This window comes from Sciurus carolinensis, chromosome 5, assembly GCF_902686445.1.
Source record: "Sciurus carolinensis chromosome 5, mSciCar1.2, whole genome shotgun sequence".
Lineage (NCBI taxonomy): Eukaryota > Metazoa > Chordata > Mammalia > Rodentia > Sciuridae > Sciurus > Sciurus carolinensis.
Genome location: NC_062217.1, coordinates 31314334 through 31332012, shown reverse-complemented (window position 1 = coordinate 31332012; position 17679 = coordinate 31314334). Strand labels below are relative to the sequence as shown.

The 17679-nt window shown below is 32.0% G+C and overlaps 1 protein-coding gene across 7 annotated transcripts in view; it reads right to left on the bottom strand.

Annotated features, from left to right (window-relative positions):
- Nbea (neurobeachin) overlaps positions 1–17679 on the bottom strand; it is a 628163-nt gene that overhangs the window by 493467 nt on the left and 117017 nt on the right. For all 7 annotated transcript variants that reach the window (XM_047553976.1, XM_047553978.1, XM_047553977.1 and 4 more), the window contains exons 9-10: positions 12078–12275; positions 11388–11521 (exon numbers count right to left, since the gene is read on the bottom strand). In XM_047553976.1, the coding sequence (XP_047409932.1) occupies positions 11388–11521; positions 12078–12275 (332 nt within the window). The remainder of the gene's footprint in view (positions 1–11387; positions 11522–12077; positions 12276–17679) is intronic.

Genomic DNA, 17679 nt, shown 5'->3' with positions numbered 1-17679 from the left:
TGAAGGGACAGGTTAAAGAATAGAAAAATTAACCAAGGAACTCAAACACTAGGACTAGAGGGTATCTCTTGGAGCTTGCTCTTCACTGCATCCAGGTACTCAATTCCAGGACTCCAGTGCATGGAGCTACCCCATGGGATACTAGAGGGACAAAAAAACTCCAGCGAATTCAATAGCTTAAAGGTACTTGAATTCTACTTTTATCCAAGCAACCTGCTACTATTCACTTTTCAGAGCTCTCAAATAGCTGCTCCACAGATTCTGATCATGTAAGGTTTTAATTCTTGTACTGAGTAAGAGAAACAGGATGAACTGAGCTCACTCCATCTTACTCTTAACTGCAACTGGAATTTTTAATTCCTACTAATTTAAATGAAATTCCAAACTAAGATGATCCAATACTCTCCCCCACAAATAATCCTTCTGAGTTCCTACCTTTGATCTCAACATGGTAATGGAACTTACTCAATATGGCCTGATATTGACAGATGGCAAATGATATATTATCAGTTAGAATAAAATTAACACTATTATGCAACAGCATCTCCAATATTCTTCACATCCTTTTAAAATGAAGAATGATAATACCGACCAAAAATCTGTGCAACCCACTAATTTTACAAGCTAAGAAGCCAAGTATTCCAAAGATGATCTTAGTTATTATCAAATCCTATGTCATATTCCTTTTTTCTTGCCTACAGAAACAACTACATTTTCTAGTTCCCTTACCCAGTTATTCACCAGTTATTCATGTGACTAAATCAACACAATGAGAACAGAAGTCTCTTATGAGCAACAAAAGTGAAAACCCAAGCATAATTCTCTCATCTTTTCCTGTCCTACTACAATGAATGCTATTCTGAAAAATGAGGCTGAGATCCAAAACCCTAGATCCCCGAGTGAACTATATATAGTCCCATGAGCAATATGTAAATCTTTATTATGTAAAGTCACAAGTTTCAGCATCAATTTGATCTCACATACCAAACTTGTATACTACTGCATAATTCAGATTTTTGTTCCACTATCCTGTCCTTACCTAATATCTAATTCTTTTTTATCTTTCACATCAGATATTCCAGTACATATGATCCAGTATACACAGAAATGCCATATTCTTTTAAGTTCTCATACAGAACAGCACCTTGCCTCTTCCTAAGTAGAAGCTATCCACAGTGCCCCTAAACCAAATAATTTGACAAATCCACTCACTTAATCACAGTTCGCTATTACTGACATTGGAATCAGGGTTATATTACAGTAGCTCAATATCCATAACAAATGATGATAGGCTATCCCCTACAGAAGCAGACAACCAAAAGACCTCCTCTGAACAAGGCCTATTCAGAGTTCCTGTATTGAAATTTCCTGGTTATATTAAGGCTGTAATCTTCTTTTGCACAGAGAAAGAAGTAAATATTTAGGGCATGCTAATGCAGATCCATGAGAACAAATAAGACTCAACTGCTTATAGTTTTCCCTCATAATTTCCTATAGCTTGTTTGCTGCTGTAACTACTTTCAGTACCTACAACTGCAACAATGAGGTACAGATTCAGTATCCATCATCCTACACACCAAAATACTAAACCTCTAATACCTGGCAAATATAAAATCTTACTCTTCCTTTTCTTGGTTACATTACCATTACCCAGTGCCCCATATCAAGAACGCTATTCTAGTTACACAAAAATTGGACATGATAAAACTAAAATTGTTTCACAAAAATTGTTTCAAAACTCTTTATCTCATCTTTATGTAAATGGATTAAAGTCTGCAAGTTTCCTTAGTTATACTAATTCTTCTTATATGAAGCAAAAGAAGTTTCATTTTGCCTTCAGTGTATTTTGTCCAAGTTTCTGGAGTTGACTGTCTCTCTAGAGTATATAACCTTGCTTCTCATAAATGTGTCGTTTCTGGCTATAACACTGATGAACATCATGACTTCTTTTAAGGTCTGAAGTTGTTGTGATCTTACACAATCACAAAAACAAGAATTTCTTGCCTCTGTTTAAGTAAAAATCTCATCAGCACATTATTTTGATGATATTTTATACAACAATATCATTTACAACTAACTTTTGCTGTTGGTAATTTGTAACTGTTGTTGCAAATTCATTTGCAGACAGAAAGTCATAATGCTTTGGTCAAAATAGCAGTCACTTTCTCTTCCAATTACATACTTTTAAAAATGTTTACTTTAAAAATGATATATAAAAACACAAATTTGTACATATTAGTGGGGAAAACCATGTAAGGTTTTCAATACATCTATACATTGCATAATGTTTAAATCACGTAAAACATTTCTACCTCCTTAAACATTTATCATTTCTTATGTTGAAAACATTCAAAATTGTTTTCTCTGGGTTTTTTCAAACATACAGTACACTATCGCAATTCACAGTCACCCTATTATATAATACCACACACCAGAGCTTCTTACTCCTATTCAATGTACTTTAGGACACTCCCACTAATTTTGTGGTGAGTGGCCTTCTCCAACAGTAGTCTCTAAAGTTTTATCATAAAAATTAGGCACCAACCTGGGGGGAAAATATTTTAAATACATACTTAATATTTTAAAATACTTTTAAAAATTGGTCACCTTAAGTACTCCACAAACTGTTACTATGTGACATAAAAATCTTCTCTCCTATTTTTCAAGAGTTGGCACAAGAAGAAAAGCAAACTTGATGCAATGGAAAGAAAATGTGATGCATATTATTTGTATACTCCAAATTTTTTCTTTCATGCCTGAAGCATATTGTCATTCCTATGTATTTGCTACTTGTGCAACAGACAAAGAATGCTGAAAAAGCAGCTTTCCCATCTTCTGAAACCGTTAATAAATGATCAGATTAATTTGTTTTCAGGAGTAAATATTCAAAAAAATAATGTATTTTCAAGATAACAAGTCTATCCATCCACAGTATCAATAAAAGTATTTAAAAAGCAGCAGAGTAACCTTACCCATTAATAAGACAAATTACAAAGGAAGTAAAAAAAGTAGTTCAAATTCAGTAATATTTTCATCACAAATATCACAGAAAATGCTTGAACTGGAAATAATAAATGAATATCTACAATATGTATAGAAATTAGATAGATGTCAATGTCAGGAGCAGCAAATAAATTTCTGCTTTGAACTCCATAGCCTTGAACAGCTAGACTGCCCTTTTGGGTTTCTCTCAGTATAAGGGTGCTGAAAGGCATGCCCACTTGTGGGTGGTCACTGTTAATGGGGCAGATTCCATGCCTGGTGTGGAATTTATAAGTTCCATAGCTCTGAATTTAGGTGCCTGATAGCCTTGGGTAAAAGAGATGCCAGTGCACCTAAATAGCCTTAAGCACCAGATGCCCTGAGGAGGAAGAATTACTACTAAAGTGTTTAGTCTCCAAACAAGCCAATGCCCCACGGTCTCTTGCTTACTTACCTTGAAGAACCCCTCCTCACAATAAATTCTTTTGGTGTGTTTTGCCATAAATAAAGCCTTCAGGGGCTTTTTCCTTTGTTAGGATCAGACCCATCAATTCTTTTCCACCCATCAAGTCCCTGTTTTCAATATAAAGCCCCATGTCTATTGTATTATTTCTTCATACTACTTTTCAGTCTTTTATTTCCAGTCAGCCTACACCTCCCTCCCCACGCAGGTCACGGGTGACATATCAATAACTCTCATGAGATATAAAGTCACCAGAAAATTAGAACTTCTGCTGTTACCCAGTGAATTATTGAGGGTTAAGCACGTGAGACTTTATTCTGAGTTCCCAGAAGAAATCTATCTGTAAGGCATTTCTCTCTCTCTCTCTCTGTGTGTGTGTGTGTGTGTGTGTGTGTGTGTGTGTGTGTTATCCATTCAATGTTTTGTATCATAAGTTCACTGTCAAGGTAGTCCTTTCCAAGGACTCCTTTTATAAGAAGCCCTATTTACAAATCTGAATGATCACTAGGATCGGCAGCCTGATACTCTATGGATCCTAATCAAAGTTTCACAGAGACATACTTGGAAGGGACTATGTATCTAATCTCTTTACTACTGCATAAAATTCTAAAGGTACCAAGTCCCATGTCCCTTAGCACAACTATAAAAAATATTTGTCACTAACTACATATATGCATATAATATTCATCTTCTACAGGAAATGATTGGTGCTAAATTCTTACCTATGGTTTCCTGACTATTGATACTAGTCTACTAGAATTTCTTACATTCTTAAATCTGCTTAACAAATCAGACCTTCAACTATACTAAAGATGTGCTAGTGTTCCTGAGATTCAAATTACAAGATGTCCATACCAAACACTGAACTGCTTTAAGTAAGCTCTACTTTCAAAAGGACTATCAATATCTACCCTCCTTTCTTCTTCCAGCAGAGCCTTAACTGTAATCTGCCTTCCAATTTCAGCTTCAGCTATCTTGTAACAATAATTAGAAAGTATAGATTTAAAGCAGAAATTTTTGTTGATAACCTATCCAGAGAGGGTATCAACCTCAATTTTCCATCACATCAATAAGACCCCATTCAAGCTACCTGTTACTGTCCCCAACAAAGTAATATCAAAATGATTCTTTCATATTTCTAAATATTGGGTCACTCAAGAGAGATCCCTAATAATGTCACCTGAAAAAATAAGTATGATAGTTGAACTATAGGGACAAATTTATATGCCTGTTATGGATATGAAACTAACCAGTTTTTTAAAAAGAACTTATAAGCTACCTGACATCTAAGAAATAATTGAAGATACCTCCTCTGCATCAGGAAAACAGTGAAAAGGGAGCATTTTCTGTTCTGAGAACTGTACAGTATAGATAGAACAACTGTCTATCCCCATACAAAAAGGTGTACATAAAACATAGTCATTACAGTCCATTTAAACGTCTTGATAAAAGGATCAGTACAAATGATGCTATAGAAAATTTATAACTCTAGCCATGTAGCATGCAGTGGACTCTTCCTGGAGTAAAAATACATAAAACAATAATGAATTAAGTGTAAAGAATCATTATATAGAGATCAACAATTCACAAAGGAAATCAAAACTTTGGAAAACATTTTAGAACAGGCTAATATGATAAAACTTTCTAGAAAAAAATGTAACAACAATGATGAACTACTTTCTATTATTCTTGTGGTTAAACCAAATGATTTTATTCTAGTCAGCAAATTAAGAATTTGCACTTTTAGGGTAAAGGATAATCGCCACGTGTTCTATATTGGACAGATTATTCACACTTTTAGTATCATACAAATTAAAAAAAAAAAAAAAAAAAAAAACTGCTAACCTACTTGTAACCAAAATCTGAGACCTATATTCTGTCATGCGATGCTTTCTCTTCAAAGTTCACATATTGGATTTTGGTGTTTGAGTGAATATGTGAATTTCTGTCCTTTAGTAATTAATGTGTAAAACCAGGTTTTAATGGCCTATCATCACCTTACTTTATACTAACTGTTGTTCTATAGTTCTACTCCCATTCTCGTGTTTTGACTATTTTTCTACATGTATTACATGTTTTTACTCTTACTTTTACTAGTAAATTCGAGATGGCATATAATTCTGTATATATAATTCAAAGATTATATAGATATAATATATCTATAGTTGATACCTAAAAGATTTTTAAAAGCATTTTTCCCATATCTGATTTTATATCAGAATCATCTCAAGAAAACAAACTTACCCTTTTAAAATTAACAAGTGATAAAACAAATTAATTTCTATTGTAGCAAAAACCTTATTATTAGATTTTTTCCATGAAGACACAATTCAGTAAAAAGGAATTTTCTGACATAGAAGTAAAGGCTCTTTGAACATTACAATTTCCTACATTTCAGAGAGAATAGTTAAACGCAGTTTATTTTTCACTCCTAAGAAATTATTTGCACACGAAATTCATATACATTTCATTTCATTTTAGTTAAATCTTATTGAATAAATTATTTTCTCCCCTAATTCTGATAGCACATATGTATCAAATGTAATTTATGTCCTATGTTTCGAGTCGAAGATGCTTGAATTGCCAAGATACCAAAATTTTTAACAAAAGCAAACAAATATAACTATTCAGTTTCCAATGTTACATCTTTTCTGAAAAATATAAAAAGTAAAGGAAATATGAATGAATAAGCTATAACCTGATAAAACACTTCAATGATTTTCAAAATAGAAGTATTAATTATATCCTATACACCACTCCAAAGCAGAAAAAATAACTAAAAACAGGTAATGACTTCTTTTATCTAGTAGAAGCACTCACATATCCATTTTAAATCAGTGGGATTAAATGTATTTACAGAAATTTTAATAGGGTATGTGTAATAGGTACTTTTCCTGAATTAAAATCAGAAAATATTGTTAGTCATTTTTAAGTCTTCTAAGGGTACAGAAAAATTAAATTAAGGTAGTTAGACAATACAATAATTTAAATTTTCCAGGTAATTTTTTGCTTTACATATGCCAATAGTACTAATCAGAACTATAACAAAATATTTAACTATTAAGGGGGTTAATTAATTATTAAGGGACCTGTACAATTCAAGTTAAATACTTGAATAGCTTTGGTTAGCAATATAGTTTTTAAGAAAGAAAACCAAGATTTAAAGTCTGTACACAAATTAATGAGTCATAAGCTTTCACAGGCATTACTTTCACATTTCATTACAAGCAGATCCTTAATTTAACATCATTGAAATAAATGCTTTCAGTCTTTCCGAATGACAATCCTGTTCAGTCCTTTATTGAGCATCTATAATTTTGAGAAAGTTATTCAATTTATTTCTTCCTCATCATTAGCACAATTAGATAACACAATTAAAATATTTAAAATATTTTTATTGAGCTATAGTTTATTCAGTTATATTTACATATTTTCAGAAAGAATTCTTTGCTGGCATCTAACAGCAATATTTGTTTGCCTTTTTTTAATATTTACTGAATGAGTAATGAAACTATCTTTCAAATGAAACAAATATAATAGCAGGTACTCAATAAATGTCATACAACTCTTACAAGATCGGACAGTACATAACAGAAAAGAATTTAGTCAACAGTACACTTACCCATTGCATCACTCTAATAGAATTTCTCTCAGTATATTTTTGCTTGTTTTATAAAAATCAATTTATACCTGTTTCAGAAAATGACTATTTTCAAAGCAAAGTTTTCCTACTTCAAACCATGAAGAAAGCTTGTTTTGTTTTGTACTGCCTATAGAATGTAATTGTGTATGTTATTAAAATAAAAATGGTCCAAGGTAAGGATATGCTATTTGCAACCAATATATATGATCATCCAACTCAAAGGAAAATGAAGTTACTTTTTATCAAGTTATTGCCAGACTAAATATAAAAGATATAATGTCATTTCAGGTTTGCAATTAAGTTTCTTCAATTATTTATCAATCATTTGTTTGATTTTCATCATTAAATTAGTATTAAATACTTAGTGAAAGGTATTTTAATTCATTCATCTCCATAACCAGAGGATTGAGTAAGATTAACTATTTCAATATAAAACAAGACTAGTCTCCAGGGAATAACAAATATCCAAATAGCCTTGATCATTTTGGAGATTTAATCAAGATGATTGAGAATAAATATAAAACAGTATGAAGTTACAACAGTACTATACTTTGGCCTAAGTTAACTTGGTGAAAACAGATCACATCAAAAATACTGTATTGCCACAAGTTATTTGACTCAGTTTAATAATATTTACCTACTAATTAGTTTATATTTTGTATAATAATAAAGTCTGTATGCTTTAATTTAAAGGCAATGAACAGTATTATTTAAGGAGATTTAAATTCTACAGGGAAGCTAAGTTCAATAACCAACTAAAGTAAAATCATCTAAAACCCTTCCAGGCCTCTATGACTTTGTGTTGATTTCCACACTTGAGTTAACATGTACATCAATTCTAAGCCTCTACATCTAGAAAATGTAGATGGCTTAAAATCAGTTATACAAGTCCTACTTAATAACAAATAAGTGATTCTCTAATGTTAACAGCATTATTATTAGAAAGAAGACCCATATAAAATGAGTATTATTATAGCTACTTACTTCTCAAGGATTGGTGATATGCAACATTTTAAATATAAATCTATACTGTTTAGAAAGAACCTTGTAGGATCACTTATCTCACTGTCATCATAATAATTAAAACCAGAATGTATTTAGTGTTTCCTGTATGTGATCTATGTATTTTATTGTATTTAGTATAAATAATCCTGTAACTCACAGGATTCCAGTTATGTAATGGTCAAAACCAAGGTGCAAACAATTGAAAACATACTTAAAGTTCTACTAATAATCAACATTAAGCTGAGGACCTGAAGCCAAGTAGTCTCACTTGGAAGTCCATATACAGAGTAACAACTATAATATGTAGGATTCAAAATAAGTCAAAGCCACAAAAATTCTCCTGCACAAATAAAGCCTATCTTCAGAGGATCCAGAAAATAAGATCACTCCCTTCAATAAATTATTTAATTCTAACCCCCCTATATTGACTAAAAAGTCATCAAAGTTGATAGATAGGGGATCGCTGTGCCAAAAAAGGTAAGGTTTATGGAAATGGTAAACTATTTCGTTAAAAGGGACTTCTTAGGGGGTGAGAGTATAGTTCAGTGGAAGAGTACTTGGCTCAACATGCAGGAGGCCCTGGGTTCAATCCCTAGTACCTTAAAAAAAAAAAAAAAAAAAAAAACAAAAAAAAAAAAAACTACTTAGTAAAGTGCATAGAAAATAAAATGCTTCTGCTTAAAACACAGAAGTCAGAATAAAGTTATTTTAGAGCTTCACTCAATTTCTCAAAAAAGTAATTGAAAATTAGACAATATTGCAATGTTCTACCACATATTTATTATACAAAGAAGGGTATGTTGTTGAATTTTCTCTGGAAGATTTAAAAATGTCAAAGTGATTCTCATCCATCTGGAACAATTCAACACTGACTAAAAATAAGATGATACTCCTACTTCAAGGTTGAATTTATCTTTATGAATTAATGATACAAACATAAAACACAAAATTCTATAAATCCTTGCATGGTTAAAAAATCTGCATTCTTGAGTTGGGGATATAGCTCAGTTGGTAGAGCGCTTACCTCGTAAGCACAAGGCCCTGGATTCAAATCCCCAGCACCACAAAAAAAAAAAAAAAAATCTGCATTCTTTAAGTAGAGAAATCCCACTTACCAACTTATTTTATTTTATATTATTTATTAATTTAATTATTTTGCAGCACTAGAGATTGAACCAGGGTCTCAAGCATACTAGGCAAATGCACTACCACTGAGTTACATCCCCAGCCCTCACAATTTGCTTTTAACATTTTTAAAAATGAATGACTCTATCACTGATGCACATACTTTTCTATACTGGTCCCTTTCAGTCTTTAAGTAACAAAAGACTATATGACTCATAGACACAACTGTCCACAAAAGATTAAACATTTGGCCCCGATATCAAGGGTTTTGAAACAATGAAAAAATAATAGATAAGTACTCAAAATAGCATATAACTATATCACAAAGCAGTTTAGGATTGGGTATGGATTATTACTAAAAAGAAGAGTAATACCACTCCTATTATGTTTTCTATTAGCTATAAACTAAGAACATAATACACATCACTGAGAAAGTTTAAATTAGAAATCAGTTATAGGGAAATTAAGGCAAATGATCCAAAAGAACCGAAAGCATACAAATCTAACAAAATCAGTATACTGATTCCTTTCACTGTCTTCTATCTCCTTGATGAATAAATTCAATTTAAATATCAAAATATAATATAATACTAAAATAAGTTTTGAAGATGAGGAGTGAAAAAATAACTATGCATCCTGGATGAACAGACTAGCTTACCTTTTAAGTATGATTTTAGCACAAGATTTTATAATAGTTGTTCATAAAGGAGTAAAATTACTGTGATAACTTATTTATAACATTTCAAACCATATACTTTTTTCTAAACCTTCTCTTCCCTAAGCAACAAGTCCAATTCAGGTTTTAAAAAATCATGTATTTCATATTAATTAATAAATAACATGTAAATTACAAATAATTTTCTCTAATTTATTTTCATAGCACTTACTAGCTTTTAAGTTATTGATCATGATGTATCCTGGTGTGCCTAGATTATAAATGGCAAAATATTCTGAATTTAAATCCAGGAGTATAAATTAAAATTTGATTTTTCCATTATACTGATCTGCCTCCCAATGAAATTATTTAAGATTTCATAGCAAAGAAGTACCAGAGCAGGGCATAACCTCAGGATTCCTTCTCCCTCAAAGCTTTCGACTTCTGAAATGCAAGCCTTTACACTATTTGATATAAAACAAAACATGACCAACCCATAGATGGGAGTTGAATTTTGTAAATGCATTGATCACATTTATATTCATTATATTTAAACTTTACACAAAGGCCATCCCAAGAGAGGAACAATATTATTAGCAAAACTAAAGTAGAATGTCGTTAATGGGTAATTTGGTCAATATGAGAAAACCATGTATTACACTTTCTTCGACCTTGAATTTTTCATATAGCTTCATTCATTCGTTTTTCCATCAATTCAAAATCAGATAACCCATGAAGGATCCTGTGTGTGTGTGTGTGTGTGTGTGTGTGTGTGTGTAATATTAATGAAGCATTCCTAAATTACTTTTAGACTAAAATTTAATGTTTATCTATATAACTTCTCCTTTAAAATCCAAAAGCTTAATATGTAAATAGCCAAAAATCACTGCCATAATTTATATTTAATGTCTTATATATATAATTCTAACATGACATTAAATTAGAATTTGATGGAAAAGGTACTCTTTAATAAAAATAAGCTATAAAAATCTATATGAATTCAACCTCATTAAAGATTTCATTTTTATACAAACATGCATATGACCCTAGTTTTATTTGTACCCTCAAAAATGAAGATACTTGAAGAAAACCTAATGTCAATTAATACTGTGCTAATCTTCAGGTAATGATAAAGGCATTACTCTTTAAGATATTAATTGTGTACCCATTATAAAATAGTATTCTTGTGAATGAACTTTATCTTAGCAATTTTCTACAATCTGAGAGGGAAAACAATGAGCATATACAATGGATGAGGTCAGACCTAAGAATTTTCCTCAACTGAATATAATTAATAATCACTATGTTACATCTAATAAGAATTTTTTATTTATTCTCAAGGGAGGCATTCCTTTATGGGAATCAGAATCTGTCAAGTATTTTTATATTGTGTAAATAAATATCTGCCCTAGTTCTAAACAAATCAAAGATAAAACCTGAGTATACAATGCACTGAGTATACAATGCAAATCTAAGTGTGTAAAACATACAGCAACTGTACAGAGAAAACTTACCAGACAGTTGTTTCCACTTGACTGTCATTGAGCTGCCGATTATCCAATTGGGCAAAAAGTGGAAAAAGGACTTGAATCCCTCCAATTGAATGAATTGCACTATGAATTGAATGTGTTACTATTGCTTTCACATCCTATATTCAAAAACAAAAATGTTTACTAAACTTCTATGGCATACTTTTCATCACTGTTTCTTTGTTCCAAATATCTTTCATTATAAGAGAATTAAACAAAGTTTGACATTTTAAGAACCCTCAATTATATAATTTTTGATACTCATACACAAATAAAGTAAAAAACTGAAATATCTTGGCTAATCATTTTTAAATTTGAAATCTTAAGTTGAAAGATTTATACTGAAAACAAAGTTAAAATCAGAAGTTATTTTAGAATAACAAATATTATTAATGAAATTAAAGACATTCAGGTAAGTTCTATGTTAGAGAATAATACATTCTTAAAGTATATTTTGGTATCTAACAAATATATATTCAGGTAATCAATAGATTTTATTTCAGAGGACACAGGAATTCAAAGTAAGGAGACAAGGTCAAGGTATTTTGCCAAAAACAAAAGGTACAATCTGAAAACAAAAACAGAAATAGTAACTTTATAAGTAAGCAATTTGTAATGTATAAAGATACTATCAATGCTGCTAAGAACATGAAAACTAAGCTACCGTTCACCCACCTGGAGCATTAGAGCATGTGGGGAATGCACAAAAATTGATGCATTTTCCTTTGGTGATGATTCCAGGCATAGTTGAGCATCAGTAGCCTTAGCATTATATGTAAAGGCAATACTACTTGCAAGTTTTCCATCATATAGAACCTGTTTATGATGTTCTGCCAAATGAATATCACTCTCCGACTTAAACTTGAAAGTACTCTGAAAAAAAAAAAAAAAAAACAGTAAATATTCTTTTAAAGGTAAAATTCTGAAGTTGAGCAGAGAAAAAAATTACAATAATAAGCAATTTGTTTGGGCTTTCCATGTGCCTGGCAGTAGATAGTGGTGTTACTTATTTTGTTATTCTCACTTCAATTCTATGAAAGTTAAGTTTTATTATACTAATAATGACACTAAGATCTTCACATTCTCACTTTCATTGTTTTTCACTATATGAAAATAATTTTATTAAAAAGAGAGTCAAGTGATCTTATTTATAAGTAGGATTTTATTTTAATACTTCATAGCATAAATTTAATGTTTCTTATTAACACTTACAAAAGTATTTACATGAATGAAGAGTTCCTGGCAAATGAATTACTTAACCAAGAATAAGGACTATCATTACAGATTGAAAAAATTCAATATGTAAAAATAACTTGTATCTTTATTAAAAAGCATTATCAACTTATTAAATGTCAGTTCTCAAAAATACTGCAATATCCACATTAAGGTCAGAAGAGAAATTTATTAAAACATTTTGCTACTTTATATGAAAGACAAGGAATAATGATGTGGCAATTCTAACAAGAAAGGCGTTAGCAGTAGTAAAACTTGTTCTGCACACATAAATCTGACAATGACAATATTTAACCTTGGTAATAATCAAATGAAATCAGTTTTATTTTCAACTATACAACTATGAAAACTGGATGTTATATAATTTAAGCAAAAATGCTCATCATTAGAAACTAAGATTTATGACTTCCAATAATTTTTAAAACCCTACTAATAGGAAAATAGTACACATAATAATATTAATAAACTGGTGAAATACAAATGAAGTCCACAACTTAATTAATAATGTAAAAACATCAAATTCTTAGTTTTGACCAATATGCCATGAGTATAAAAGCAAGCAACGAAGAAAAATTTAAAACTTACTGTCAAAATTCTATCATTATGCAGTAATTTATTTTGTCTTCAGTAATGCTTTTTTGCCGTAAATCATCTTTTTTTGTTTTTTTTACAATAGCTACCCAGAATGTTTGGGGTAATATTTCTTGATACAACATTCTTTTATCTTTTGCTTTCAGCCTTCCTGTGCCTATTCTTTTATGTTTTGAGTGTATCTTTATAACAGTATATACTTGGGTGTTTTGTTTTATTTTTTTAATACTTAGCCTAATCACCTTTTTATTTTTTTCCCCAGTACCTGGGATGGAACCCAGGGGTGCTCTACCACTGAGGTATATCCCCACACCCTTTTTAAAAACTTTTATTGAGACAATCCTGTTAACCCATTAAGTCCCAAGTTTTCAATTAATTTAATAAAATTATTTCAAAGTTTCCATCAGCAATATATTTGTGGTTCCAGATAAGTTTTTGTTAAGTGTTCCACATTTGAGATAATGGAGCAAACTTTAAGTTGCCAAGGCTGGCATCTTAAACTTTCAATCCTCCTGCCTCAGCCTCCCAAACACCTGGAATTTCAAGCATGTGGCACCATGGCTAACTTAGCACAACCATCTTTTATTTTTACACAAGAACCTGCCCCACTTATAATTATGGTGACAGCTGATGTGTTTATTTGTCCTCTCTGACTTGGATTACTTGCCCTATGTCTATGTTTTTTCCTTCTTTCTACTCTTTTGAGACTCTCTCTCCTTTTTTGCTTTTCTTAATTCACTTATATGAACATTAAACATTCCATTTTTATTTTTTGAAAGCATTCAAAACATGCATATCCAACTTAGAGTCATTATCTGAATAAAATCTATAAATGCTTTATTTATACTAATGGGACTCACTCATCTAATACCTAATTTCTTTGCAATCAGACAACTTTACTTAGATGAGGGCCCCAAATTCTGGCTTTCAGCTACATTCAGCCTTCTGCTTCTAGAGGCTTCATGTAGTTTTTTGCACATGGTCCTCTCTCCAGGCAGTTCCCTCTTCAAGGACAGTAGGAAAACAGAAGCACAACTGGTAGTAAGATGAAGTCATGAATTACAAAACACAATCTCAGGAGTGGCATTCAACACCTTTCCATATTCAGTTGTCTAAGATCAAGTTAGAGCATTCCTACCTACAATCAAAGGGCAGGAAATATACAAAGGTAAGAACAGCAAAGGCTTATTGGGATCTCTTAATAATATTCAGCTCTAGCTTGCCAGCTATACTCTTTCAAGAACATGTAGGATTTTATTCTTTTTAATTTTTCATTATACTGGGGATGAACTCAGGGGCACTTTACAACTGAGCTATATCCCCAGCCTTTTTAATTTTAAGACAGGGTCTTGCTAATTTGCCCAGGATGGCCTCTGAAATTGCAGGTAAATCATTTTTGTGGAGGTGGCAGGGGCAGTACTGAAGGGTGATTTTATTGTACACTAAGACACCAGGACATTCGTTGAAAGTCTACCTGTAACTATTTTAATGTAAACCTGTCCTTTTTCTCTGGTTGTTTCTGAGATATTATCACTGTCTTAGGAGTTATACACTAACCAAACTGGACTATCTTTTATTTAAATTGTGTGAATTCATTCCCCTTCCTCAAACTGATTATTTTTATCATGTCTGGAAAAGGCAAAATCAACCATAAATTGCTTATTGCTGCTTTCTCATTGTCTCCATTTTTCCCCACTGGTACTCTAATTAGACATATGATACACTTCTCATCCTGTATCTCAAGCTGCCAAAATTCAATTCACATTACGATTTTTCATTTCATTAGTTCTTGTGATATAAACCTACTAATTCTTCTGATTTACCTTCTAAGTTCATCAATTTTGAGTAGTATTTAATGAAGTGAATAGACATTTTATTTAGCTTCAAATTTCAGTTACATATTCTATTTCGTAAAGTTTTTTCAATTATTTTCCATTCTGCCTAGTCATTTTTGATAGTCTCCTATATTTAGTCAAAGTTGCCATAACCTTTCATTATTTCTTTAAGCATTTGGAATTATTTGTTTGCAGTACTGGGAACTGAATCCATGGGTGCTCTATCACTGAGTTACAACCCCCGCTCCTTGGATATTATTTTTTTTTTTCTTAATTTTGAGACAGGGTCTCACTAAATTACCATGCTTATCTCAACCTTGTAATCCTCCTTCCTCTGCCTCCCAAGTTGCTCAGACTACATATGTGCTTATTTTAAATGGCCTAATTCTTCAGGAAAGTTTACTTTTGTTTTTGAAAGGGGTTGGCTTTCAATATTACACTTTGTTTCCTCAGGGTGTATGTGGTTTTTGTTAATGTACTAAGCTCATGCTTATGTGAGATTTCTCTGAGTTTTAGATATGTCCCACTAAATCCAGAAAAACTCTGGCCAGTCATTTAGAGGCAATACCAATCTACACATTTACTCTGTTATCAATTTGGACTTTCTGAGACACACAAGGTTGTATGATTTATGATTTATGATCTAGCATCCATGTGAGGGTTTCATTATGATGAGAAATTCTTAGGATTGATATTTTCCCCTTTCTCTACTTAAAGCCAAACATGACAGAAAAATCTTACTAGTCCAATAGAAATTAACATTTTCTCCTTAGATTGTCACAAAGGGTGTTTTCTTTCAGAGTCAAGGTCTTTGCAGGGGTCTCAATCTGACTTCCCATTTTCCTTAAATCTGGTTCCAGTGCCTTCTACATCACACATAAACCTCAAGACGTTTAAGGCTGCCAATGGCTACCAGATGTATTCAGTAGAAAGAGGCTGAAATGAGTTAATAATATTCAGTAGATTCAGCTGCACCCATACTTTCTTGTGATTTCTGGCATCCGGAGATTCTTGCCAGCTTGTATATGCATTAACACTTAATCTATCCCAATGTTTTTTGATCCTCAGGGATACAAATAGATCATTATACAGTAACACAAGCTGAACTTTTTGCAAGATCGTAAAAACAATGAGCTCATACCAATTACAGTGTATCTGGAAACGTTTTTTTAAATAAAAATATGTTTTAAATAAATTCTATAGTGCAGAGATAACAGATATTAGAATACTGAAAAATCTTTCTACTCTTTTGTTCTATGTGCATATAAGTATACTTTAAATATATGGAGAAAATAACTAATACAATAATATTGACAAAATTCCCGTAAGTCTATACTACCAGGAGAATTTGGAAATTTCCAGAATTTTTCTCTCACTCTTCTTTCTTAGAGGAAGGATTCTTTCCTATTAAAAAAAAAAAAAAAAAAAAGGATGGCAACAAAGTACCAAAAGAGTGGAGAAAAAAAACTAGTGTGAAGACAGAAGAGTAGTCCAGAAATTTTATCTCCACAGAAGATGTAAAGAGAAAGGAAGGACTAAAGCTACTGCAGAGTGTAGCTGAGAAAACCTAGGTAAACCAAGATCCCTCAGAGTCTCCAGCAGAAAACCAAACACTTTTAAACTTTCTTTTAACCTCTCAACGATTCCTTTTGGTAACGGCCAAGAATGCATTATGGGTTTGTCTGAGCCATCTCAAGGCAGGTGCGTTGCTCTTCTGAGAACTTCTGCTGAAGTCCCACCAACTGCAGGCTGCCCAGTTTGTGCTGCCACAGTGCCCAATGACTCAGACAGGCCTAGTAGAGGAGGCAGGTATAACTTGCTAAGCCCCAAACGACTTGGTTTTGCCATCCTCATCCTGTTCGTTCTTCACACTGAATCCCACTGGTGTTCCTACCCCTTTAAATAAAGCGCACAGGCCCATTTCGTTGTTAGATTCAGTCCCCATTAGAGTTGGATCATTCCACTGTGCCCCCATTTTTCACTTATTTTCATGTCTTGTCTTTATTTCTTAAATTTCTCATACCTTTCAGATTTCTAATCTGACTCACCATCCTAGTTCAGGGAAATAATAAACATCAGGCAAGTCATGATATTTTTGGTTTTCTTTCACTTTTTTGTCTGTTACCCTGCTCCACAACTCAACCAGGCTTTGCAAGGACTGCATCTGTTAAAAATATATACCATCCTGTTAGTTCTACATTATGAAAAGCTACAAGCTGAGCTTCGAAACCACACCTATACATAAAGTAATACAAACATCTTGAACTATATCTGGTTCTTTAAAAGCACCCTAAAATGGCACCTGCAATTATTGTGGCATCCTTTTATATTTGATAACAATATGTTAAAAATTTTTTCATAAATGTTGTTCATAGAACATTTACTCTAAACTGTAGGTACTGGCATTCTGCATTATGGTAGTGGACATTCTGATATCTGTGAGATGGTTGCTAATGAGATAAAGCCTCATTAAGTAGAACCCTAATCACCTAAATTAGAATGAATTACTTACTGTAAATAAGAGAAAATGTGCCAGAATATTGCTTATCTCAACATGACTACTACAATCAACTGCTACAAGAGCAGAAGCATTTTCCTTTGTAATACTTATCTCTAGA